We start from the raw sequence: 25,810 nt of genomic DNA on the forward strand, positions 1-25,810 counted from the left end.
TCTGTGTATGCCTTCGCACACCATGGCTCTGAAGCCAGTTTAAAGGCTGCAAAGAGGCCTTCTCGTGGGAAGCTTCAGTTCAGGTAAGGGATCCAGTGGATAAGGAACAGCCTCTTAACTTTACAGGTGACAGGTTTTTGCAGTGTAGGCACTGTGATTGTAACTTGCCAAAACAAAGGCAGTAGGCCTAAGTCAAAAAACAGCTATGGAAGGAGTTTCAGATTCCATACCAGATCACCAGGCTCCTTCAGCAGGAAATTTTACTTCAGTACTTTCATGTGGTTTAAAACACAGTCTTGAAAATATTGACTGCCTCAGGCCCATTGTACATGTACCTAATCAGGTTAAATGCCTGTGTGGGAAGAAAGCACGTTTTTCAAGCTAATTCAATATTAATGACTGTTTATTCAACCCATTTTGATTTTCACTGGAGCGCAGTTATTCATTTTTCTGAACGGTGTATCTCCATTCTTGTCTTAAATCTTCTGAGGGACTTTTGAAAGGGGAATGCTAACATTCAATACAAGAGGATGTTATGAACTTGGCTGTACTGATTTTTTAAAAATGCTTATATTTCCATTAATTACGTGTACCCCTAATCTCATGAGTGTCACTGTGGCTTTTTGCACAGCTTAATACAAGCACACATCTACCGTAAATGCTAATGGATGCTAAATGTACACTGAGAAGAGACTAGGCTCTTAAAAGGAATATCTATTAAAATTAATTAGGAGATATTTAATCCAAAGTTGAAGATGTATTTGCTTATTGAATCGAAAATCTTCTCTCACATGTTTGAGGAAGTAAGTGGCTAGTGTCCCATGCACAAGGATCCCAATTTTCCCCAACATTTACTTTTTCTGTTACTCATAAGTCATACATTTGTTAGCTGTCTTATTGGTTGCACAAACTAATTGTCTTGTCTGACAGTGTTTTGGGTTGTGATTTTTTTTTTTTTAAAACTATTATTTATTTGCATAAATGTAAGATTCCAGATAAACCTTTCATGGATGCCTTACAATGAACGGTAGGAATATTAACAATTCTGCAGTAAGCAGAAATTCTTAATTCTGCAATCACTTCTAAAAGCATGTATGTGTATTTCAAGCTGCGAGGATAGTTTTCATCTGTCTTTGTTTCATGATGGATTACCAAACAACATTTCTTAATTTTTTTTTTTAGCTAGAGATGTCTAAAGACTGAAGTTTCTGTAGGACTATGGTGCCGTTTCTCAAAAGTACATTAAATAAGGATTTGAATGAAGGCATAACAGATCTTTCTGATCAGCATTAGAATCATATGATTGAGAAATGGTACCATAGTCCCACAGAAACTTCAGTCTTTAGACATCTCTAGCTAAGCCTTAACAAGAGAAGAAATTGTGCTGCTTTTCTATGACATAATATGCACTGCGTTTAAGTTGTGAAGTTTACATTGCTCTTTGAAGCTTGTAATTCTAATAATCTATGGCAATCTTAAACTTTGATGACACTACCAAAAGAGAAATATAATCAATTTGAGTTTTAAGCATGTGCATTAGTTTACAATTACTTTATGATACTTGAAAGGCCAAAATATCACAAAAATAAATATAAGCATTTCGATTTACAATTCATAGTACACATTCTAATGGTAACTCCAAACAGCTCTGAGTCAACAAACTAATTATGTGATAGACATAAACTAATGGAGAAATCTATAAAAATTATCTGAAGTTATAAATTATTTTAGGAGGGGGGAAGCTTAGCTTAATGGTGTATAGGCCATAATTGTTATGTCCAAAAGACAGTTTCCTCAAGACAGTACGAATCAAATAACATAAAAGAGATTCCTGTGGCCTGAGCGCTGGCTGAAAGAGGTGCTGAGTTATGGGAAAAAAATACCACTTTTTCTTACGGCTGTCAACATTTCTGGTATTTCCTTCCTTCTTTTCTTTCACAGACCCATTGTTTCATAGGCAATAGAAAGAAAAGCTCTGCATATGTGCCTTAAGAATTTTTTGGGCAGTGAAATCTGCCTGCATTTGAGGGGATGGCTGATACTGCAATGACACATGCCCTTGGCTGCGTAGGAGTGTCCTTTTCAAAAGCAGTCTTCAATGAAGAGTTGCGGATGCACCTTCAGAGACATTCAACAGTAAGAACGAAAGGCAGTGGCTGTAGTTCTGTGCTTCATCTCACAAATACTGGTGTGATGGGTGGTGTCCAGAACGAGTGCTGAGCTTGAAATCAGGAGGGCAAGTCCTACAGCCCAAATTTGGCTAGGAGGAAGGCTGTGATGATGTGTCGTCAAGTGATGCAGTGTCACATGCAAACATACCAAACCCTGACCCAGTTTGTCATCAGCTGGGCAGCTAGAACAACACCTACGTTCCTTGTGATCCCTCAAGGAATCGCTTTTGTCTCAGCCCTCTCCTGTGCACTTCCAATGTCGGTGCCAGGAGTAATGCTTTAAATGCTCATAAATTGTACACTGTGTGGAGATACGACGAGCCGAGCCAGAAGGCTCCTCAGGGCAGTAACTGTGCTCAGCAGGCCTGGGTGAGGCTTTCAAAAGATCAGTCAGGAATTAATGCAACAGCTGCTGCCCTCAGCGAGCCCTCAAACGTAGCCTGGGTCGCTAGACCGACTCTCCAGTGGTAATAAAGGGCTTTATTAATTTGAGCTAAATTGCTCAATTAGCGATGAAGAAGCCGCCAGGTCTTTCTCCGTCCTGCTGACTGCCCGCAGGTGCGCGGAGCACGACGCTACCGCCGTGCCTGAACTTAACGTCCGGCTGCCCGGGGCCATGACGGCCAAGTCCACCTCACAAACTCTGCGCTGGCACACACACCGATGCGCCTCACACCCAACGGCACCGGATCTGCCATCCCTCCTACCAGCTTCTCCTCAAGGAGGGGCAGAGCGTTTAACACCAAGGCCGGGGACGAGGCAGATCGTGGTGGCGTGACCGGCTCCCCCGGGACGGTCCTGGGCGTCGCGGCGGCGAAGCCGCGGAGCAGCCTGGGACGGGTCTGGCCGGCGATTGGCTCGGGCACCACGTGCGGGGAGGCTGACATCGGCGGGTCGAGCCGCGACTGGCGCACGCCGCAGGGAGGGCGCCCTCGATTGGTGGAGCTACCTGCCCGCCGTCCCCGCCCACACACACACACGCTCCGCGGCAGCTGGTGGAGGTGGTGGTTGGCGCGCGGATTGGGCAGGGCCGCGCCTCGCTGCTCCGTGATTGGCTCGGGCGGAGCGGCGGCACCTGCTCCTGGGCCCCCGCAGCGCCGGCGGGGCGCATGCGCAGCCGGTGATGCCCGGGGGAAAACGGCCGGGTTCGGCTAACGGGGCGCGGAGGGGACCTCGCCGCCGGTAATCCGTCCGCCGCGGGGAGGGGGTGTGCGGGGCCTGCCGCTGCCTCTCGCCCCGCGCGGGGGCTGGCCGGCGGCGCGGGCGGATGCTCTCTGCGCTGCGGTGTTTTGTAACTAGGGCGGCGGAGGGGGGGAGTGGCGGCCGCCCGGGCCCGCGGTAGCGGCTGGAAGGTGCGTGGCGGCCCCCTCAGCGCCCGTCCTCTCGCCGCAGGTGTGAGGGCGGGTCTCCGCCGGCGCTCTGTGTGTGGCGGCGGGGAGGAGGTGGGGGAGCAGCCGCGGGGGTGGGTTCCGGGGCCCGGGGCCCCCGTCGTGAGGTGCTGAGCCGCCGGACGGGAGGCGCGCGGCCCCCGCGGTTGTGCGGCGGGAGCAGCCGGCCGGGCTCGCTCCTGCGGCCGCCGTCCGCCCTTGGCGGTGTTGCGGAACGCGGTCTCCGTGTAAAATGCGGGAAGCGGGTTCGTTTTGGGCGCTGCCTGAAGGCCGAGCGGCCGCTGGCCTCAAACTTTTAATTTAAATTGGAAAATAATCTGTTCCTGGAGGTTTTAGTCGCGCTGACTGTAACGATAAAGGAGCTTGAAAAGGCACCCGCACCTGTACAGCATTGCGGCCTCAGTAATGGTTAATTACACGTTTAGCATTCGTTTCAGTGCAATGTTTTTAACACTTCAGCAAAAGGTAGGAAAGTAGAATTTTCATGCAAAATAAAGGAAAAATAAAAAGTGGTGTTAGAACTCCCCGGTGCTTTTCATGGAGCAGTCTCAGCTGGATGCTGTCTTTGGTCAGGTTGATGCTGATGCAGCTATATGGGGGAGGAATAAGGAGCACATGGTTATGGATGGAAGAAGGGGTGGGAGAGAAAACACCACTTTGGGTTGCCCTGGATGGAATTGGTATTTGGCCCTAGGAAAAGGCCGTGTGTTAGTACTGGATGCAGGAGCTTTAGACCTCTGAGTGAGGAAGGCTGTTAATGGCAGTCTTACTCCTTTTCTGCTTGAGAATACAGAACCCTGAGTTTCGTGAAAAAGGCATGACCCTCTTCAAAGTCTGAGGAAAAGTTAGTAATAATCTAAAAAACCCTGACCTTTCTTCTGCATCAAATGGAATAACAACGCCATTAATTTAATACCATGTGTAAAATATGCAAAAGACCGTGGTGCAGGGGTCTGAAGATTGACGTTGCACTGTGCAACCATGTGTAGAAATCAAATCATTCACATGGGAAAGGATCCCGGGAGGTCCCTACTCCAACCTGCTGCTCACGGCAGGGTCCGATCTGAGGCCAGTTCAGGTTGCTTAGAGCTTTATCTGGTTGGTCTTTGAAAACCCGGAGGACTGAGAGTAGGCAGCCTGTACCACTGCTTGCCTGCCCTCATGGGGGAAAAATATTCTAATACCCAGTCAGAATATTCTTTCAGTTTATGCCTGTTATCTTTCCTCAGTGCTAGTATGTGTCTCAGAAACAGTGGCTCATTATTTTAGGTGCAATATTGTGCTGATGTTGCAGCACTGTTGCTGGTCCCAGGAGCATGCTGTACAATAGTACTGCTAGCTCAAATGTCTCTTCTGATGGGCAAATGTACCCATGGTAAAGAGTGACCAAGCTATGCAAAAATGAAGTTTAAAATTACAGGTCTGAAGTTAGATGTATTGACAAAATTGTCAATATGTTTATCTAGAGAAAGCTGAATATAAGCTGCCCATCCCAAAAGAAATGATTGGGAATCCCATTTTGGAGGTGTAAGTATTATTGGATAAATTTCTGTGATTCAACTTCTATGATTGCAGCTTTTCAAACTGAAGAATGGCTATCCAGTTCTCTCATGGTCATACTATAGTTATATCACATTCCTAATTGAAACTACTGCCAAGATGTATGGTTTTGCAATTACCTATTTGCTGTAGCTCCCTCAAAGATGGTTTGGAAGTCACTGGTCTTCGGTGTTTAGGCTAGAACTGCTAGTAAACACGTTCGGTGTTTGTGTGAGTGCCATAGACTGGTGTAACTTGTTTAGTTCTGCTAAGGAACTTTTAACGGTGGGGATCCTTTTGGCTTGTTTTTATCTCACCTTGAGGAAAGAATAAGAAAAATTTTTCGTAGGTCTTCATGTGTTAATTAGGAAAGTTCAGTAGGTTTTAAAGACAATTAGATGTGTAGTGTGAAGTTCTATTTTGAGACCAGAAACTCCAGCTTAGTTGAAAGATGTGTTTTACATTCTAAGGTTGTAGTGCTGGCAGAGTTCACGAAAGTAAAAGACGTAATGGTCTTGTTTAAAACCATCTTCGCCTGGCAATTGAGTGGTAACTGTAATTGTTCTTGATAACATATTTCAGTGTTTCTGGGATTATTTTAAAAGTTTGTCAAAAGATCAAAGGTCAAAGAAGTGTGCCTTCTCTTCTTGAAGGGGAAAGTAAAGATATCATTGAAGCTTGAATTAAATTAGGAACGGCCTAGGCGAGGATCAGGGAGTAGCGATAAGACTCGGCATGAATGAAGTGAAAGCATCAGGAGTTTTGGAAGGGAACTGTGTGGAAAGTACTAGTCTGATTTCTTGCTAGTCTGTGGATGGGGCTAATTACAGTAAAATTACAGCTATGTAAGTGAAAGGGATTTTGGATTGTGCACAAAATACACCTGAAATGTATTGACAAAGAAAGATGTATCTCTTCATCTGCTTTAGGAGAAGAGGAGAAGACCACCTGCATGACAAACTAGCTAAAGTAAGGTAGGCAAGTTTTGTGGTAAAAAAGCAAGTCTTATACTGACTAATATATGCCACCTGAGCTAAGGAGTCCTGGAAGGTATTGATATGAAATTCTTCAACTGTTTGTCCTAATATGATGATTAAGGTCAAGAATGGGGGTGATAAAACTAAGTGTGATAGCCTTCAGACAGAGGTGTTCCAAAGTACGCCATAAGATTGATAAATGTATGATAAACTGAGTGACTTTAAATCTTGAGGGCAAGATTATTTTAAGTTCTAGAACTGGCCAAGGAGGCCTATGAATTAACAATATCTGTAGTTTTTAACTAAAATTAAAAATAAAATACAAAAAACCTAGTGAAATTTGCGGATAACTTTTGAGATGTGTCAATGTGTTAATAACTGAGAAAAGAGGGAACCGTAGGCTTGCCATCCTCAAGCAAATTACACAGCAGGGTGAAAAGTCCTGCAAAGAATGGCATGGATTGTGGGTAACAGTGGGGGAGAAAAAAAGAATGGTAACGTAATTAATGTAGTTTTGTGGAAAATAGGTGTTTGTCCCAAGAGGGGAGGCTTTTGATGATTTCCTAATATTGACATAGTACTAGTGTGTGAAACACTTCTTTATGATACTTCTGAGTTTTGGCTCAAAATATAATCAGTGCAGTCGATATGAAATTAATAGATCTTAAAAGGAATAAGGAAAAAATAATTAGTTTTCTTTTTGGACATTTGTAGTACAGTCATACTGGGGTGTGGGTTTTTTTAGCCCTGTTACCGTTTGATCTCTGTACGTGTTACTTGATAGAACTTGCAGATGCTATAAATTGAATGATGAATAATTATTGGTGCAATTCTAATATTTGAATAGCTTAGCAAATCCGATAAAGTAGGAAGAAAGAAACTAACTCACACTTCCAGTATAAGGTGGTATCTTGAATTGCTGGGATATTTAGGGTTGTAGTGGTAAAGAATTTGATCTGTAAAGAATGATGGTGTAACTAAGAGGGTGACTGCTTTCTCAGGCACAGAAAGCACCTCAGTAGCAGAATATTTAGTATGTCTAGTAGTGGCTAAAATTAATGCCAGGTTTGAAAGTGTCTTACAATAGCAAACTAAATATCAATATTTTTCTTTTTAAACTTACTGTGGATAGAAATTAATAAGAACCAAAGGATAAATACCTGTGCAGTGGTATCTAGGATCTGTCTTCTGTTTCCAAATTCAGACAAAAAAAAATTCAGAAAGAAGCATTTTTGGCAAGACCATTGAGGAAACTTGCATAGGCGTGTGCTTGGTACTACGCTGCTCCAAATCACTGGGTACTCTGATACGAAACTGGATTTGTATGTGTTACAGATGTGAAGCAAAAAATACTGGGCAACGATCTTTTCTTTTTTGCAGCAGATTAGATTGGGAGGCTGGGGTAGTTATCTGCTATTGACATTCATGCTTACACAGATTAAAGATTTTCAGGTTTCCCTGAAATTAGAAAGATATTTGCATTTAACCTTAAACTTTTGCGCTTATTGGCTAATTTTGAAACAGAAAATGTTTTCTGAAACAATCTTATGCTTTCTTTTGACACTTACAGCTGGAGTGGATATAAACTGCACTCACCTAAACATAGAAAGTGGAAGAAGAGCCAAATACAAATACAAAGGAGTAATTCTGGTAGTGGATAATAATACATCCTAAATCTATCAATTTTATATTCCCTAATGAAAGGGATGTTACTTTTTGCCACACTGTAGAGACTGATTCGATTTGATTACTTGTTTGGATTGTTAAGGAATGAGAAAAATAAAAGCAGTCTTAGTTTTTAAACATATATCTACTGCAATCAAATTCGTGCTAGATTTGTGGCCTGGCAAGGTAAGGGATCAGGCTACAAGTGCTTCTGTAGGGACAACAGGAGGGGGAAAAGAGTCTGAGTCAGGGCTGCATAGTAAGAAATTTTTCAAATTAAGATATTGCACTTTACTGTCATGACAATGCCTTGTGATCTTTATTTCTTATTATTTTAATGTGTTTTTTTCTCTTGTAGATAAAGTCTGGGGTAAAATATAAATAGTATTGATAATACCCTTGCAACGATATTTAAAATTTAAACCTTTCAGTTCTTCAGCTAACCAGGATGCACTTCCAGTGGGACTGGCTGTGCTTGGGTGTCCTGATAATTAGCTCAGTGACTGCAGAAATTGAAAATGAAGAAACTCTGGATGCTGATGTTGAAGTGGAGGATTTTGACAAGCAGTCTAAAGAAGCTGATGTTGACAGAGAGAAATCTTCCTTAGAGGTAAGATTACAGAAGTCTTCAGTTAAAGCTTGTTTAAATGTAAGATACATAGTTATACCTAGCAGAGAAATTGGTGGACAAAGGCATTTAAAAAAGAGCAAGTTAACACGCAGTTGACAACTGAGTGGGGTCAAACCCACCAGTCTGAGTTTTTCAGTTGCTGTGTGTGACATATAGGACAAGCTTAATGAATGATTTTGCTATGCCAAGTGCAAAATCTGATCTCCTGCCTGTGGTGGGTAGTCATGAAAAAGGTTTTGCTAGTCTGTGCTTCAATCTAGATACAGAACCTTTTGTTGTAAGTCCTAACGTGCCATTTCTAGAGAAGAAAGCAGAAGGCATCTTGGTCTTACTGAGATTTTGACTTTAGAAGAGTTTCTTGATTTCATCAGTCACAGCTGCCTTTTGGCACTGTCCTTATTCCCAGAAAATCTTTCTGCATTTGTTATGCTGTACTTCATAATAGATGTGAGCAATAGTAATAAATTATTTTTTCAACTTTTTCTTTTTACTGTGTAGCCCAGCTGTAATGTGCCAAGTAGACAGGAAAACAAGAGGGGAAAAGACGTATAGAAAGAAAAAGGGAGGAAGTAGAGAATTGGTGCAAGTTCAGTAAATTTTCTGTTTTTTTTATTACACATAAGATGTGTAACAGTACTTTAATTGTGAGCTTTGAACACAGGAAGCAGTTTTTAAAATTCACAGATGTGAAATTGCTCACTGTTAGAGGGATGCGCCCAAACTGTAGAAATAAGAGGGGCATGGGAAAGGTGTTCTATGCTGCTAGATCTTTCTAATGAACAGAATCTGGTGCTCTGTCTGGGTAGACTACTTCTGGAGGTATGATAGTGTATTTCAAATGAAAAATTGTCATTTATGTTAGAATGTGTATCTATACCTGTCTTTTAGGTTGTATACCAGACTCCAAAGCCAACTGGGGAAGTGTATTTTACAGAAACATTTGATGGAGCATTGACTGGGTAAGTTTATGCCTTAAAATTATAAACTTTTACTTTCAGCAGTTTAACTTACAGTGGCAGGACTTATTTTGTATTAATTTTTCTGCTAGCATCTTTATAAAAATTAATTTTTACAGGGGTTAGAATTGGGAAGTCTGGTAATGCTTGCTCCAAATACATCATAATGTTAAGCCAGACAGTTAATGTTTCAGGTATGTTGCTATTTTTTGTGTTTTAAGGAAGCTTTTAATAGACTCTGGGTTTAGGGACATTAAGAAAAATAATAAAATTTAAAGATTTAGCCAGTTGAGTTTAGCTAGCTGCAAGGTGAAGTGCATAGCCATTATGCTGCAGTAGCAAGCTTTTTCTTCCTCTTCACGTGCACTTGGGTATGTGTAAGAAGGCAGTGCCTGCAGCGTTATAGATAAAACCTCTATCGGGAAAGACTTTTTTTAGCAGATTTTTTTTATTAATTTATTGTGTTGCTTCCCATTACTCAGTAAGAATTAGATATTTATGAGACTACTGAAGTGTTCCTAGGTAGTTTGACCTTACTGCATTGAAATTTTAGAAGAATCTTTAGGTTTATCTCAACAATTCTTAAGCCAGAAATTTTTGTCTTATCTATATCTTATAAGTTTTCTCCCAACAGTATGGCAATGTAAGGTGTAACTGGTACTGGGTGACTCATGTTGCTCAATGAAAAGCTCTGTATTGTGAGCTATAGTCAGGTGCCACCGATGCACTGTCAGTAAGAGTGAATATAATATATTACTTTCTATTTCTGGAATAGACTTACTACTTTCAGTTGGAAAAGAACTGGGCTTTCAGTCCTCTTTCTAGCTCAGATGTAAAGGGTGTAGAATATCAAGGAAAACCAAATGGATACTATGTTGGACTCGATGATCCCAGAGGTCTCTTCCAACCTAGTTGATTCTGTGATTCTGTAAATGTGGTCTGTATGATCACTGACTTTTCTTTTTGGAATCACGCCAGGTTAGCATAATGTCACTGGCTCGAGTTAAGTAAGCGGGCATCCGGGTAGAATCTGTGAATGCAGTAGAAATCTCTTTAGTAAGATCTGGTGTGATGAATTGTTAAAGTACTTTCTTGCTATGAGAAAAGCTTTTAAAATGTGAAAGTCCGTTTCTGGTTTTTAGTGACAAATCAGGTCTTGTTATTGGTATATTTTTTTCCTGTACATTTTGATGCTGTTGAACAAAAGAGCTATCCCTTGATTTGTGAAGAATCATGAAAAAAGGTGTTTTCATATGTTACTAAAATTGATGGAACAAAACCTGACTCTCCTGTGAAGAGCCAGACAGGTGATAGGAGATGCAATATGATACATTCATTATGGTAGAACTTAAAGCTGCCTATTTTTTACCTCCTGTGAGAAGAGTGACATCCAGCTACTGTAGGAGTGAGATTATACCGTCATAAGACATGTATGTCTGTTGAGGATGCACGATTTAAACTGTAAATGAAATAATGTGGTAGCAGGCACCAGTAACTTTTGTAAGATTGAATCTTACTCCCTTTTTCCAATTGTTTCTAACTTCTGTACAAAGTAACTAACTTCTAACTTCTGTTACAAACTTCTGTTTGTAACTTCTGTAGAGTTACAGGGAACTTCAGGCCACTGAACGTTAGTCTGTCATTACTCACATTATGTTCTTTCATAGCTTATTTTTGTTATGTATTTAGACCAAATGTATAAGGAAAATAAGTTAACAAGCTCACGTCTTCGGTGTATCACTTGTCTTGATGATGCACTTAACATTTAGAAGTGACGTAATACAAAAGCAGTACCAATGATGACAGGAGAAATGATTAAATAGAAGAGGTAATAATGGTTGTTTAAAAAAAAAAATAAAACAAAAAACAAACAAAACAAAACAACAACAAACAAATTATTAACAAATGCAGAAACTTAACTGGGATACTTAAATGATATAATTCATCCCAATTTCTAGCTTTGTGAGATCTGTTCAAAGATTAGTTTGTCTTTCTACTAAATCTAATACTCAAAGCTTTAGCTACAATGCTTGGGATTTTTTGGTCTAGCTGTACATAATTTATGTAAGAATAACAAGTATGGAACTAAGATATATGACAAAGAAGCATGTTGCCTTTCTTCCCTAAAACTGGGGAAAAGCGTACATATAAATTGACTAGGTAAATCACCAGAACAGAGTAGCTTTTTTGAGAATGGGCCTTGAAAATCTTCTGCATGACTTGTAGAGAAGTTTTATTTCCTCATTGGTCTTTCTCTTGGTAGACCAAGGATCTAGTTTGCCATTTATACTGTGAAGCTTTTCTAGCATCTCTGTTAACGGAAAACAAACCTGACTGAAAATCAAGCAGAAAAGATAAAGTATTCATCCCTGAAATATTCCATGCAGAGGGTAGTTCACAACGAATGAAAATAGTTCTTTACAGAATTAATCATGAGACTGTAGTATTGTACTTGATACAGTGAAGAGTTAGTGACACTGTTGCCTTCAGATATTCCTGTGCGTGGCTCAGGATAGAACCCCTGTATGACCAGGTGAGGGTGGACTGCCCTTTTTTAGCTTTTTTTTTCTCTCTTCTTCCAAATGAACGCTTTGTGTTTTAGGGTATGTGCATATCTTTTTGGTAACTTCGATTTGATAAGATGAGTTTGGCTATTCATAGTGTCAAGGAGACCAGGAGTTTGTTTGCCCTGTTGGGATCCCCTATGTGCAATACACTTGGAATCTGTTCAGTGTGTAATAGCATGTGTAATTTGGACACTTCCACCTCTTCCTTTTGTCCTCTGCTATGCATGTGTACTGTTACTGTCAGATAGTGTTAAGGTTTCTTTGGGTGATTTTTTTCTCCTTTCCTTATCATATTGAAGGTTTTACACTTGAACCTTGATATTTTCCATGTATTTTTGACATTATATGATTATGTAATATTCTTACATTCTGCCAAACTCAGCTTGTATATAAAACTGAAGTTTATTCAGAATAATTGAATTATTTTAGGGTTACAATTGCATATTCATTTACATTCTTAGGAAGTATTTTGAAATGATATATTAGACTAATCTATTTTAATTTTTCTTTTCATGTTCTTTGAACTACACAAGTTCCATGATGCTGACTGTCAAAATCATTATCACAGGTTCACAGCCTAGAAGTGAACGCTGCTTTTCCTGTGCTTGTTAAATAATACAGCTTTGCATAGATAGTTCAATGACTAGTACACTTTTTGGTTTAGGTGGGTGTTGTCTAAAACCAAGAAAGAAGACACAGATGATAACATTGCTAAATATGATGGTAAGCGGTTTTAATGTTTACTTCCATTATATAGTTTCTGATGTTCTGTTGCTCTTTGAGAAATAACTACCGCTTACACTGAACTTATCTTTGAAAACCTAGATGACACAGGTCAAAAATGTTAGTTTGTGTAACGTCTGTTACCCTGAAACTGAGATGGGAAACGTTACTCATTGGGTTACTTAGTGTGAAGATAATTTTTGTCATCCCAACAATCTATTGCAGTGAACGATACTAGAATACCCTCTGGCATCTGAATATTCAGTATGGATTGTTTGAGTAGTGCATCTTGAGAACTACTATCTCTGAAATCATGTCAGAGAGATTTACCACTTCAATTTCAGTTTTAAACATGTTTCTAAAGCAGCATGTTCCATGTTGCTGCATCTGTCCTGCTGATTCATGGGTTGGTCTCCCAGTCTAGCCTCTGGAACAAAAAAGTTAAATGGAATGATATTTTTCTTTAAAATACTTTTTCAGATTCTCTGTGCTTGCATGTAGGGTTCTCCAGTGGTTCTTGTACAGTTTATTATTACAGTAGTCTAAAAAAAAAATTTGGAAAGTAATAATGAAAAATTTCTTTTGATGGTTTTATCATTGAGGTTTGCACTTGACTAATAAATTCCTAGGCTAGAATTGCCTACTTGAGTGTGATTTTAAACTGACAAGTGTGTGATCTGTGGCAATAATTTTCCAACCTGAATTTATTTCGTTCAGGAGGAGGTGGGGAGAACAGAAAAAGTCTCTGCTGCAAAAGAGAAGTATTTGCTACTGCTCTTATGTCAAATGAAATCAATTTAATGTTAATAGAAAGTGGTAAGCAAATGTAACTTGTAGGACTTTGGGGTGCGAAACAGTACAGAACAGATGTGTTTAGGTTTAGCAGTTACCAGAAATAACTGGTGAAAATAAAGAAGTTGCAGAGGAGATATCCATACAGATGAGATGCTTATATGAACTGACGTCGCTCTGATTACGTGGCCTCATATTAGATAGAAATTGTCTCTAATGTCAAGCAGTCATATTTGCTTAAAGTCACCCAGACAATTCAACATTAACAAAGTCTGTGGTGAAAAGACTTTTTTGAACTATTTTCCAATTTTTTTTTCTCTTGTTGTTTTGCCTGGCATTATTGCTTGGTCTTAGTTTCCAGGAAGGAACACTATTGAAGAGGAGGGAATTTTCCTCCCTTCTGTTTAGCAGACTAGAAGAAACGATGGATTTGTTGTTGATGTACATATCTGCCCTTCCTTAATGACCTTTCACAAATTGCACTTCAGTTGAATAAAAGTAAATAGCTGTTTCATTTGTATTTTACAGTTTATTAATCATCTCTAAAACACATGCTGAAGAACTCATTACGTTTTCTTCCTTTTGTTCACCTTGACACAGGCTTTTTTCAAGATTACAGTGAATTGTAAAAGCAGTCTGTCTTTCGTGCCGTGTTCACCCCTGGAAAAAAAAATCAGTGAATCTTATACTGCTAATCTCTGAGAAAATACAACTGCCCTTTTAGATATCTTGCTCTTTGGATATTGCCCACATGTGTAATCAACTGTATTTTTCCCAAACTTGGAGAATTTATAATTACATAATCTTTTCTTTTTAAAGCTGTAGACATGTTTGTTTGTCTTTAAGATCAAATCTGATGATTCTTGGAAAGACTTACGGGGCAGGGGGGAAGCTTCATCTCCAATGTGATTAGATTTGATCTGAAAGGTTCTAATTCTGTATAAGCAGGAGGGGAAGAACCATGGAGGCATCTAGCTTACATGGTACCTTGTGACTAATGTGTTTTATGTGACGATGGTAGGAATAAATCTAAAATCTGGAGAAGTATTTTATGTTCCTCTAGGCATTGTGGGATACCACAGTCTAAAGATACAGATCTACAATATTGAAGTTTTCATGTAGATTTCTGTAAATTTGAGAAGAGCAAGGAATAATGTATACTTCACACGTGCCATCTTTAAGATACTGAAAGCTAGCATTATCCTAATTGGCTAGAACTAACACCTTTTTGGAGAAATGGGAGAGCGGGCTTTTCTGTGTAGAGCTATGCATACCCAAAGTGTAGGCATCTCTTTAATTAAACTGCCAATTTCTTAAGGCTGAAATAGATTTTACAGTAAAAGCCATTAAGTATGAGCCAGAGCTTTGAAAGAGTCTCTATATTAGCAATGCAAGCATTAGGCTTGAATAAAATGACATGTCTAAAATGTATTGATCCTTTCATACAATACTGCAATTAAACAGAAATCCAGTGGATATTCACACATGCTACAGGTTTCTGCAATAAACTTAAATTTTGTGATGTAAAAACATTTTATGTTAAACGTGTATGTTTTTCTATTCAATTTCATTGGTTTATGGTGGATTATGGTAAGGATGTGGTTCTTTACTGCTTTGGAGTCCATGGCTGGCTTTTTTTTTTTTAGTCAGAAAATTCTGTTTTACACATAAAACCGAGATTTTGATAATTTTCTTTCTTTTGGCTATAACAGTTGTGGAACTGGGATTTTTACTGCTGTAGAAACAGCTACTTGAGGAAAGAAAAAAGAAAAGACTTGTCACTTCTTGTTACAACTACTCACACTCTTTTTCCCTAAGCTTTCTTTCCTCCTTGCTCTCTGACCCAGAACATTGGGTGAGATGGATCTTTGGCATGACACATTTTTTATTTTATCATCTAACTGTGGAGCTGGAATTCTAGTGGTTTCTAATTCTTGAAAAGCCCTTTAATAGAAAGATGCGAGCAGCAGATTTGTGTACCATGAATGGTTTGAGTGTAGAGCTGTTAGTTTGGGGATGTGTAAGCTGGACTTGAGTGATGTTTTGTATCCATGGTAGAATTACCAGTAATGAATTGGATGATTATTGTTTAATTTCTTTGACATCGGATATCAAGATTTCTTCCCTACTTCTTCCCAACTAGTCTTTATTTGCTGTTAACTCTTTGCTTTCAAGGCTATGATTTCTTTACTTCAGCCTACATTTTTTTCAAAGACTCGTGTGTGTGTTTTAGGAAGATGGGAAGTAGAAGAGCTGAAAGAAAACACAGTGCCTGGAGACAGAGGATTAGTGTTAAAGTCAGTGGCAAAGCATCATGCAATATCGGCTATGCTAACAAAGGCATTTATTTTTGAAAATAAACCTTTGATTGTTCAGTAAGTAATCCCTCAGACTTTTTTACTTAATATTTATTATTAAAATCTTTACCTCAAGAAAGTACTGTGAATCCTTGTAGAGAAATACTGGCTTCCGTATAGCATTGACCTATCATATCCAGAGTTATCAGAACCGTAAGTATGAATGATTTAATAATTAAGTAAGATTGTAGTACAAGTGTTAAGAAGTGATATTTAAACTCTTTTGAAATATTTTTGGACAGATATCTAGTATTTTACAAGATTGCTGAAAAAGCTAATTAATTTTCAGTCTTCCTCTAAAAGATCTAAATCATATATAGTTTGAATACAGTGTTTTTCCACTTAGAGATTACTTCTGTGTAGCTCCATAAAAGCAACTTGAATCTTGAATGCATTATAGCAATATTAGTGATGATGAGCCACCGTGGCAATAGGACTACTTTTTTCTGATATTCAGACTTGCTTTGTTGTACTTACAGACATATCCAGATAACTCCTCTGGCTAAATTCAGTGTGTCGTACGGGCAGTTTCAAAGGTGGCACAAACTTTCTAGAACTCTTGCCCATTTCTTCTCCACTTTGATGTTTACATATTGGTTGATACCACCTTGAAACTTTTCTTACTGGTGATACCAACTGTAGCAATTGCTACTGTGGCAGTTTTTGACTGACGTCACTGCTGTGTTAGCTTGTATGGCAATTAAAAGCTTTTCATCATGTAGAAGTGTTTTGATGGTAGTAACTAATACAAAGTCTTAAAGTATTCATAATTAGAACTGCAGATTAGAAGTTAATTTGTATTTGTCTGATACTTGAAATGTTGTTTTTAACTTGCTCTTTGCCCAGATATGAAGTGAATTTTCAGGAAGGCATTGACTGTGGTGGTGCATATATTAAACTTCTCTCCAGCAGTGATGACTTGAATCTGGTATGTCCTCTTAACATTTGCTATCAGTTGTTCATTTGAGGAATGCATAATTGTTCTTGTGAATTGTGAGTAAGAAATTAATTCCTAATGCATCCTAAATTCTTGAAAGCTTCCCAAATGTTTAAGCAGAAGATTAGGCAAGATAATAATATACATATAATTTATTATATATACACAAAACCTTTGGAGTTGCACATTTTTTACTGATGGAATATTTGATAACGTTATTCTGGTTATAATTTCCATTTATTTTAATGAAACTTATAGGTAGTCTAAAACTTAAAGTAAGCTATTAAGATCTATATTCACATAAGAAATCTCAAAATGTGAATTTCAGAAGGTTAGAATGAAGAGTTTGCAGTGATTAACATGCTCCTCTTAGTTCTGCACAAGTGATGTCTTATATCCAGGACAAAGGACTTTTGTATCTGTTCAGTCTGACTTTCTGCAATAACAGAAGCTATAGAATCTCAACTCATAACTCGTGAAAAAATTTTTTTACTTCATGGCACACAACATGGCATCTTAGGGCCACGACTGCGATTTAGAAACTACAAGTGATGGAGAATGTCTGTTCCCAGGAAAAGGTCTGAATGATCAGGCGTGAAAAATTAGAAAGTGCTTTACTATGTTGGACCGTTTTGTAGATTGTTTCTGAGTACATTGATGTGAGCTTGCCTGCCCTTTCCAAACTTGTCTGCAAAACTCTTTATTACTATGCCAACGCAATCAGGTATTTCTCACTTAAGATGCTGCCTGTTCTAGCCAGCTCTCAGTTCTGGCACATGTGAACTGGTTGCTTCCACTTTTAATATTTCTGTCACTACACTGGGGTGTAGATATAAGCTGTCTAGCTTGTGATGGAGGATATTTTAGCAACTTTTTTTTACCTTCAAAACTGGCAGTGAGTTGTGGCTTAGGAGCTTGTGCAACGCAAATGTTGTGTTGACAGAGTAGGGATGCTTGATCTATACAACTGTCGCTGCAGCTGCTTTGATGGGAGCTGGTGCTTCTGGTACAGAGCAGCAGTTACAGAATAGGATTACGCATTTGGACAGACTTGGAATGACCAGAGCGGATTCAAAATGTTATATTAGGAGGAACTTGTGTTGACTCAGCAGTACAAACATGAAGTGATAAGGGTACTTCCAATCCTGAAGCAGGTTGCTGTGGCCACTTAACAAGCTGACTGCCCCAACTGCTACAGGTTTGTGGCTAATTGGTGGTGTTGAGCCAACATTCAGTAGTATAGTGACAGAAGTTTGCAAGGCAATCACAGTTGCAACCTGTATAGGCTATAGAAGTTGTTGGGTTTGAGATGCATCAGGCTATAGCATTTGCTCACCAAGATTTGGTAAGCTAGAAAGGCAAGCTCATGGAAAAAACACTAGGGAATAGTTTGGAAAAAACTTGTAACAGAGTTTGGGCAGAATTCATCATTTCCTCTCTGGGTAAGATTTTTCATCATATTAAATAGTTGAAAAATACTGACATATCTAAACAGCTTACTGCAACATACTCTGAAGGAGAATAACTATATCTGATATTTTCAGGGTTTGTTGTTGTTATTTAATGTGGAGCAAGAAGGCTGATAAAATACTGGATAATAATATCCTGGGTTTTATCTTCATTGAAACATAGAATTGATATGAAGAACAGTAACTAGTTCCCTTCCATCTTTTAGTGTAACGTTTGTAGAAGGTTATAGATCTTGTGTTTTGATTTGTGACAGGCATTTCCACTTAACATAAGGGTAAGATTTAAATAAATGTATTCATCTTCCCTTGAAGAGGTTTAAGTGATCTCTATGGTTAGTCCGTTCCCTGAGAACAGAGAGCACCCAGCAACTAAAGAGGACGGTTCAGTTCCTTTCATGATTTACCCTAACGGTTTTCAGTTACCTTTTAGAAGAAGGTAACTATGTTGTATGCCACAGCATCAAGGAAAAGAAGTAACCAAAATGACTTCATAAAATGTACGGTATAACACATGTGCAGCTTTCTTGCTTCTGCAGGAATACTTTTTTGACAAAACACCTTATACTATTATGTTTGGACCAGATAAATGTGGAGAGGATTACAAACTACACTTTATCTTCAGACATAAGAATCCTAAAACTGGAGAATATGATGAAAAACATGCAAAGCGTCCTGATGTAGACCTAAAAAAATTCTATTTGGACAAGAAGACGCATCTATATACTCTTGGTATTGTTTAATTCTTACAAGTTTAAATTGGAAAGGAGAGATTAAAAATGTGTTTCTGTCCACTGAAGCTTTGTATTTGAGTCTGATTTTTTGTTTGTAATAGTCTGTTAATTCTGAGAGGTTGTTGCTTAATGGTTTGGGCTTAAATGATTTAATGACGCGGCTTAAATGATTTAATGACTGAGCTTAACTGCAGGACATAAAAGTGTCTTTGAAATGCTGCTGTTTAATATTCAATTACAGGAAAAAACCCATATCAGCCCTAGCCAGCCTTTAGCATGAAGAACTGATTAATACTTTCAGTACTTATTATGATAAAACTATTTTTTTTGAGAAAGATATTAAAAAACCCACAACTGTACAATATTCTAGGAAGGCATCAGAGTTCACAGGAATTCAGCTAAATCTGCAGCATGCCACACACAACTCTCCTCCACGTGTTAAGAGTTCTCACTAATGCCTGCATCTGCAGCAGTGTGCATGAACAGATATGTTACCACATTCTCTGAAGATGAATGAATGTGGGCTGGTTTTAGTTCACGTGGCATCTTTCTGTACTAATGAACAGTATAGCAGAGATGAAAGTTTAATTACTTAGCTCTTTTGTCCCCCTTTTTCTCATTTCTGAGAAAGAATAAATAATCAGAGAATAATGGGCTAATCTGTGGCATACTCCAAATCTAGAAAAATTGACTGCACTTTTGAACTTCCATTGAACAATAATGGAAGGCATGTCCAACTCTTGTGCCATGGGCAAACTTACTGTTCTTTAAAATAAATTACCGTAGTGTGCCATAGCAAACTTTCACTTTTTGATAATAGGAATAAGTGAAACAAAGCACTGTTCTTGTGGTAAAGGAATGCATGTGTTCCTGTATTTGGGCTGTTCATTAGAAATTATGATTGAAGATACTTAGAGATACTCAGATTGCATTTATTCTGTTATAATTATTCAGATAGACTCCATAGAGCTGTGTGGTTCTAATATATTATGTTGCTGATAACATAATTTAAGAATCAGTTCTTTGTATTGTATCTAAAGTGATAAAACGGGGGTTTAATTTTTGCATTTATGGATATTTTAATACTGTTGAAAACTTAGGCTGCAAGAGCTTCATTAGATATTATCAAACTGTCATTGTAAGACCGTTACTCTATTTTCATCACCTGTTTTTATAAAACTGTCATAAAAGTGGAATGGTATTTACTTTGAATTAATCTTTGTGTTGAATGGACGTTTGAATATAGTTGTTAAGCACTTACAAATGTGCTCACTGGTTATTAGAAATGGATCTGGATACAACATCTGTTACTGAGTCTGACACTGCTCAGTTCTGTGACCCTGGCTTCTCAGCTACTCACACTTGCATACTTAAACATTTGAAGAGAATTTTCTGTATTCACAGTCTGGCATTGGAGGGTAATGGCTGTCAGATTTGAATCGGAAAATATTGCTTCGATGATCCTTCAGTACTGATGCAGTTCTTGTGTTCCCATGCTTTCAGGTGTGAAATTGTAATTTGGTAGCAGAGATGTCTTTTGGGGCAGAGGTTTGACTTTCATTGTCTGTATTTTTAAATAAATAAAGCAGAATTTTGGCTAAGTGGTGAGTTTTTGAAAAAATCTCTTAGAATGTGCTTGGGTGTGTTTCAGAAATTGAATTTGCTAGAGGTTTCAATTTTGGGGGCCTGATACTGGTCATACATCCCCACAGTAGCAACTTTAATTTAGTTTTGTGTCCAGATCCAGTACTTGGGTGGGAAGTCAGACACCTGCTCTGCTAGTGAGGATCCTCTTTGCCGTTATTTGTCTAAGTCTGTGCTTATTATATAGGTTTTGGTTATTTGTAAAATGAATGCTTCCCATATTTCTTTAATACACATTTCTTCAATTTAGTGCTAAAGCCGGATGATACTTTTGAAATGTTAATCGACCAATCGGTTGTCAGTAAAGGAAGTCTTCTTGAGGATATGGTTCCTCCAGTAAACCCTCCCAAAGAAATAGAGGATCCTAGTGATAAGAAGCCTGATGATTGGGACGAGAGACCAAAAATACCTGATCCGAATGCTGTCAAACCAGATGACTGGTAAGGAGAACACTTTTATCCATACGATACCTTTTACGTGCAGGTTATTCACTGAAAGATTTGACTGGTTTTATTTTGTTTTTTGCTAATGATAACTGGGATGTGTTTCACTACTAAAAGCACTGAAGTTTGAAAATGTAATTGAGGTGGGTACAAGGATCTGGTCATCTTCTAAAAAAAGAAGTAATTGTGCTTTTTGCTGATTTGTACCCTCCATGGTTGCAATTAATAACTAAGATTACTATACCTGAAAGATTAGGAAGAGGTTATTTTTTTGCTGTATAGTCTTTAACTTACATTCAGTGATTTCTGCTTCCTTCTGTGTGAGCTACTGTTCATACAGAAACTCAAGAAGAGGAGGGAAAAACTTACTGGGAAGACCTGACCGACACCTGCCAGTTGATGGCAGCAATTTCTGGGCAAAGTAGTACTTTGAAACAATGTAAATATAAATTTGAAACAATGTAAATATAAATCAAATATTTTTAAACAGATAATTGGATGTCTAATTCTCATGATCAGTGTGTCTAATTCAGTTGCGCCTTTGAAAATCATCCCTTTCATGCCAGTTACAGTCCTCTGAACAGAACATTGGTTCAATGTCAGGCTGCTGTATTTTCTAACCTAAGTCTGTAATTGAAGGGATGAAGATGAGCCTTCCAAAATAGAAGACCCTGATGCTGTTAAGCCTGAGGGATGGCTTGATGATGAACCACAGTATGTTCCAGACCCTAATGCAAAAAAACCAAAGGACTGGTAAGAACTTGATCAATAAGGTTGTTAACGTATCTTGTAGATAAGCCTGCCTATTCTCTGTGGCAAATGGAGTTATGGATCAGAAGTCAATCCAAATCTCATTGTCTTTTGAGGTAGTAAGTTGGAATGTGTAAGGTATAGCCAAATATATTTTGTTTTAGTGGACTGCTTTTAGAAAAACATGAACATGTCACTTGCTTTCTGTTTCCTGAAGATATACAAACAAAAACAGAAGAGGAAGGGCCCCTTTGAAAGAATTTGCCACAATGTTAAACCATGAAACAGTTTAAGTGGATAAGTCTAAATCATCATATAATAGTCTCAAGGGGATCTCTAAGTATCTTGTGGAGAAGTGTTTTAAGCTGTCTGCAGATGCAGGAATGTAATTGCATTTAATGGTGCAGTGGTAGTTATGAACATGTGACCTTTTAAAAAAAAATAAGGCGTGTAGCCTTCCTTAAAAAACATGTGTTTATACTGTTGGGTGAAGTTCTGTGAGCTGGTCAAAATTCTGAGGTTGTTACAGCAAAATGTGTATGGACCCTAACTTCAGTCTGACTGCTACTGTTTAGACCAGTCCGGTCTCAAATCTGTTGTTTGTATTTTTTTTTTTTTCCTGTAGGGATGAAGAAATGGATGGGGAGTGGGAAGCTCCTCAGATCCCTAATCCAAAGTGCGAGACTGCACCCGGTTGTGGACACTGGGTGCGTCCCATGAAGAATAACCCAAACTATAAAGGAAAATGGAAAGCACCTATGATAGATAATCCTAACTATCAGGTAATAGCAATATTGTAAGTAGTTGTTAAAAGGTACAGAGTTCAACAGAGCAGGTGGCAAGTCAAAGTAGTATATTTATCTAGGCTTTTTTACAGTATACTTTAATTTTAGAATCAGTCTGAATACCCTCACTAAACATTTTGAGGTTCTTTTTGTATTTAATTTGCTTTTTTTTTTTTCTTTAAGTATACTGGAAAATAGATATGCTTCCGCTATTAAAACAATTTCTCTGTTAAAAGTTGCTTTTGCAATGATTTGCACTGGTACCACTTATTTAGTATGGTCTGTATTGTATTCTGAATTATGTTATCATTTAATGAAATATTTATCTTTTTTTATTGGGGTTTTAAGTGGGAGTCTTTTAAATAAATAATTTTTTTAATTAAAAAAATGAAACCTTTCAGTAAGCAGATTTACTTACTAGTTCAATTTTAGTGCAAGCATCAATTTTGGGTAATTACATTCCCCTCCTCCCCTCCAGATATAAGAGGTAACCAGCTGGGTATTAGAGAGAGTTACTTTGTATTAATTATGGCTGGGGAGTACTTGAATCTGTTTTCTTTGAGCTTAAGAACCTGAGCATGTTTGTAAACAAAATTTGTCTCTAATTTGCACAGGTTTCATAAAGCTGAATTTTCCTTCCCTAAAATTTTCCCTAACACTTCTGGTTACAGTAGCTGTCAGGTTTTTATATATATATATATACTGGAAGGGACCATGTGGATCACGGGATGTAGTCCCCCTGCAGTCTTAGGCCACCAGACAGCAGATGCTTACCTCAGAAGATTCTATCACTGGCCACGAAATATTGACCAGTGCCCTTACAAAAATCTATATGCTATGTTGATGAACAGAAGCCAAAACTATGTATTACATAAGGAGATACTAGAGGAAGAAGTAATACCAATATCTGATTTTCCTGCAGTATTAGGAAATTTGTTTCCTAGACTTACTCTGGGAAGTTTACAAAGACTGTGCCTGAAATCACCAGTACCAGGAAGAACGGAGATACTTTGTACAGTCAGTTATTACTGTAGCCCTGTATGGACAAAAAAAATTAATTTTAAGAGATCTGCCCTAAGCCAGAAAATTGACACCCATCTGCCAAAGTCTGATAGGCTATTTCCAATTCTGCTTTTATGTAGGTTAAGCTCTACTGCTTGTCTCTTTAAATAATGCATTTAAAATAATCATGAAGTTCTAATTAGTTTAAAATCTGTTTCACAGTTTTAGTGAGGTATAAGTAATGTGATTACATTTTTTTTTCCTTAAAAAGGGAATCTGGAGCCCTCGGAAAATACCGAACCCAGACTATTTTGAAGATCTTCACCCATTCGAGATGACCACTGTCAGTGCTATTGGTTTAGAACTCTGGTCTATGACGTCCGATATCTACTTCGATAACTTCATTATATGTTCAGAAAAAGAAGTAGCAGATCGTTGGGCAGCAGATGGCTGGGGCTTGAAGAAATTAATAGCAAGTGCTAATGAGGTATAAACTTCACGATATTCTTGATAGTCAAAAGTAGTGAGGAAGATGTGCTCTTGGAAGAATTTTCTGTCAATTAACACTGACAGAATATTAATTTGTCTGCAATTAATAATCTTACTGAGTAACTATGATAGTATTTTTTCTCATAGTTTGGCTTTTTACCTGTCCCAGATCAATATCGTCTTGAAATTAAAAGGGTACAACATTTTACTTAACACCTAGTGAGAAGTTGCCTTCATTATAGTTAACAAGTCTTCTGCTGTTAACAGTGGTACTAGAAATTCAGTACCTGTCTGCAAATGGAAGCTGAGTTACTTACACTCAAAAACCTTTTTTTCTTTTTTTTCCTTTTCACTTGTAGCTACCTCCATTATATATGTTCTTTAGATGTTTCCCTCCCATGAGGAATGGATAAATAGTCATGTATTTTTTCTGTTTAATAATTTTAGGGCTTTGGCTGCTGTATATTATGCAGCTCTGAAAATAGTGCACATATGTTTATGGAGCTGCATCTGTTCTTCAGTTTGTCTGTGTGCATCCACGTTTTGTTTGTGTACTGCACTTGGCCAGCTGCTGCATGTTTGTTTTTTTATATCTCTTTCCTGTGCTGTAGGATGAACTTGTCCTGCCACACGGGATCATGAGCCCCTCTACTGGCTGCCTTTACTGACTGCAGTTTCTTTCTAACAGTCCTGTATTTTCTTTGAGTGGCAAGAGCAGGCCTGCAGTTGTGGGAAAGAAATGATGGGTGGGTGGCAAACGTGGCCAAGTCCTGACAGCTGCTGTTTGTCACAGGATGAGCAAGTAGGAACAGCATATCTGCCCACGCAATTAGGAAAGCCACCTCCTTCCACAACCTTGCCCTTTTCTGAAATGTTTAGTTTTGTGTCTGGACCTGCATCTATACATGTACACACAACAGCAAAAATATTCCCTTGAGTCCCCTCACTGCATTGTGCCTCTCAAGCTTCCTACCTTAGTCGCTGATGTACCCTTTCCAGAGGTCTAATTGAACCAGGCACTTGCCTACTTACCTCTACTGTGTAAGTCAGAACTGGGCTGGGAGGAGGCTGTCAAAGGAGAGAATGTGGTAGTACAGATGGAGCAAGACATTGCTCTTCAGGAGGCTGGCTGCTGGTCTGAGGTTCTTGAGGCTTTGGGAGCTTTTGGCTGAGTTAGCACGGCGTGGGGAAAAATAGAGCAGCTGGGAAGGGTGTAAAGTGTGAGGTTGCCAAGACTCCAAATGTTGCTTTACAACATTGAGTAGTGGCCAGTTTAGTATGTTTGGAGTACCAGATTGGTTCCTTCTTACTTAGCACCTGCTATTTATTTGCCATCTGTCAAGTTGTTACTTTACTAGTATTGAAATCCAATATTGTTTTAGTCATTAAAAAGCAAAGGTAAAGAAGGGTTTTCTTTGGGCAACATAAAACTTAAAATATATACAGTAGACTGTATAAACTTACTGAAGTGTTGAGAGGGATGTAAATGCAAAATATCTTTTTTTTTCTTTTTTCTTCGTTGTTTTTACTATAGCCCGGTATGTTTAGTCAACTGGTGACTGCTGCTGAAGACCACCCATGGCTCTGGGTTCTTTACATCGTGACTTTAGCTCTCCCTGTTGGTCTAGGTGTGTTGTTCTGCTGGCCTGCAAAGGTTAGAGAAATTTACTATATTTTTATTTGGTTTTATTCTTAATACTTCACTTGAAAACTCTTAGCATCTGTGCAACAATATGCACTTTTAATGTGCCACTGATATTACTTAGCTTACAGTGGCTGTTGTGTTAATTCTTA

At 38.5% G+C, this 25,810-nt stretch overlaps 1 protein-coding gene across 4 annotated transcripts in view; it reads left to right on the forward strand.

The window, feature by feature from the left end:
- The first annotated feature begins 3,272 nt into the window (after positions 1-3,272).
- The window catches only part of CLGN (calmegin), a 30,223-nt gene continuing 7,685 nt past the window's right edge, over positions 3,273-25,810 (forward strand). For 2 of the 4 annotated variants that reach the window (XM_068402795.1, XM_068402799.1), the window contains exons 1-13: positions 3,273-3,353; positions 6,028-6,072; positions 8,172-8,350; positions 9,260-9,330; positions 12,559-12,617; positions 15,643-15,784; positions 16,613-16,694; positions 18,709-18,901; positions 20,798-20,987; positions 21,630-21,743; positions 22,366-22,522; positions 23,799-24,014; positions 25,551-25,670. In XM_068402795.1, coding sequence (XP_068258896.1) covers positions 8,189-8,350; positions 9,260-9,330; positions 12,559-12,617; positions 15,643-15,784; positions 16,613-16,694; positions 18,709-18,901; positions 20,798-20,987; positions 21,630-21,743; positions 22,366-22,522; positions 23,799-24,014; positions 25,551-25,670 — 1,506 coding nt within the window. In that variant the 5' untranslated portion in view covers positions 3,273-3,353; positions 6,028-6,072; positions 8,172-8,188. Of the gene's footprint in view, positions 3,354-3,479; positions 3,524-6,027; positions 6,073-8,171; positions 8,351-9,259; positions 9,331-12,558; positions 12,618-15,642; positions 15,785-16,612; positions 16,695-18,708; positions 18,902-20,797; positions 20,988-21,629; positions 21,744-22,365; positions 22,523-23,798; positions 24,015-25,550; positions 25,671-25,810 lie in introns of those variants that run through there. The other 2 variants (XM_068402796.1, XM_068402798.1) reach the window with 2 other exon arrangements.

This window comes from Nyctibius grandis, chromosome 6 (assembly GCF_013368605.1).
Source record: "Nyctibius grandis isolate bNycGra1 chromosome 6, bNycGra1.pri, whole genome shotgun sequence".
In the NCBI taxonomy this organism is placed as follows: domain Eukaryota; kingdom Metazoa; phylum Chordata; class Aves; order Nyctibiiformes; family Nyctibiidae; genus Nyctibius; species Nyctibius grandis.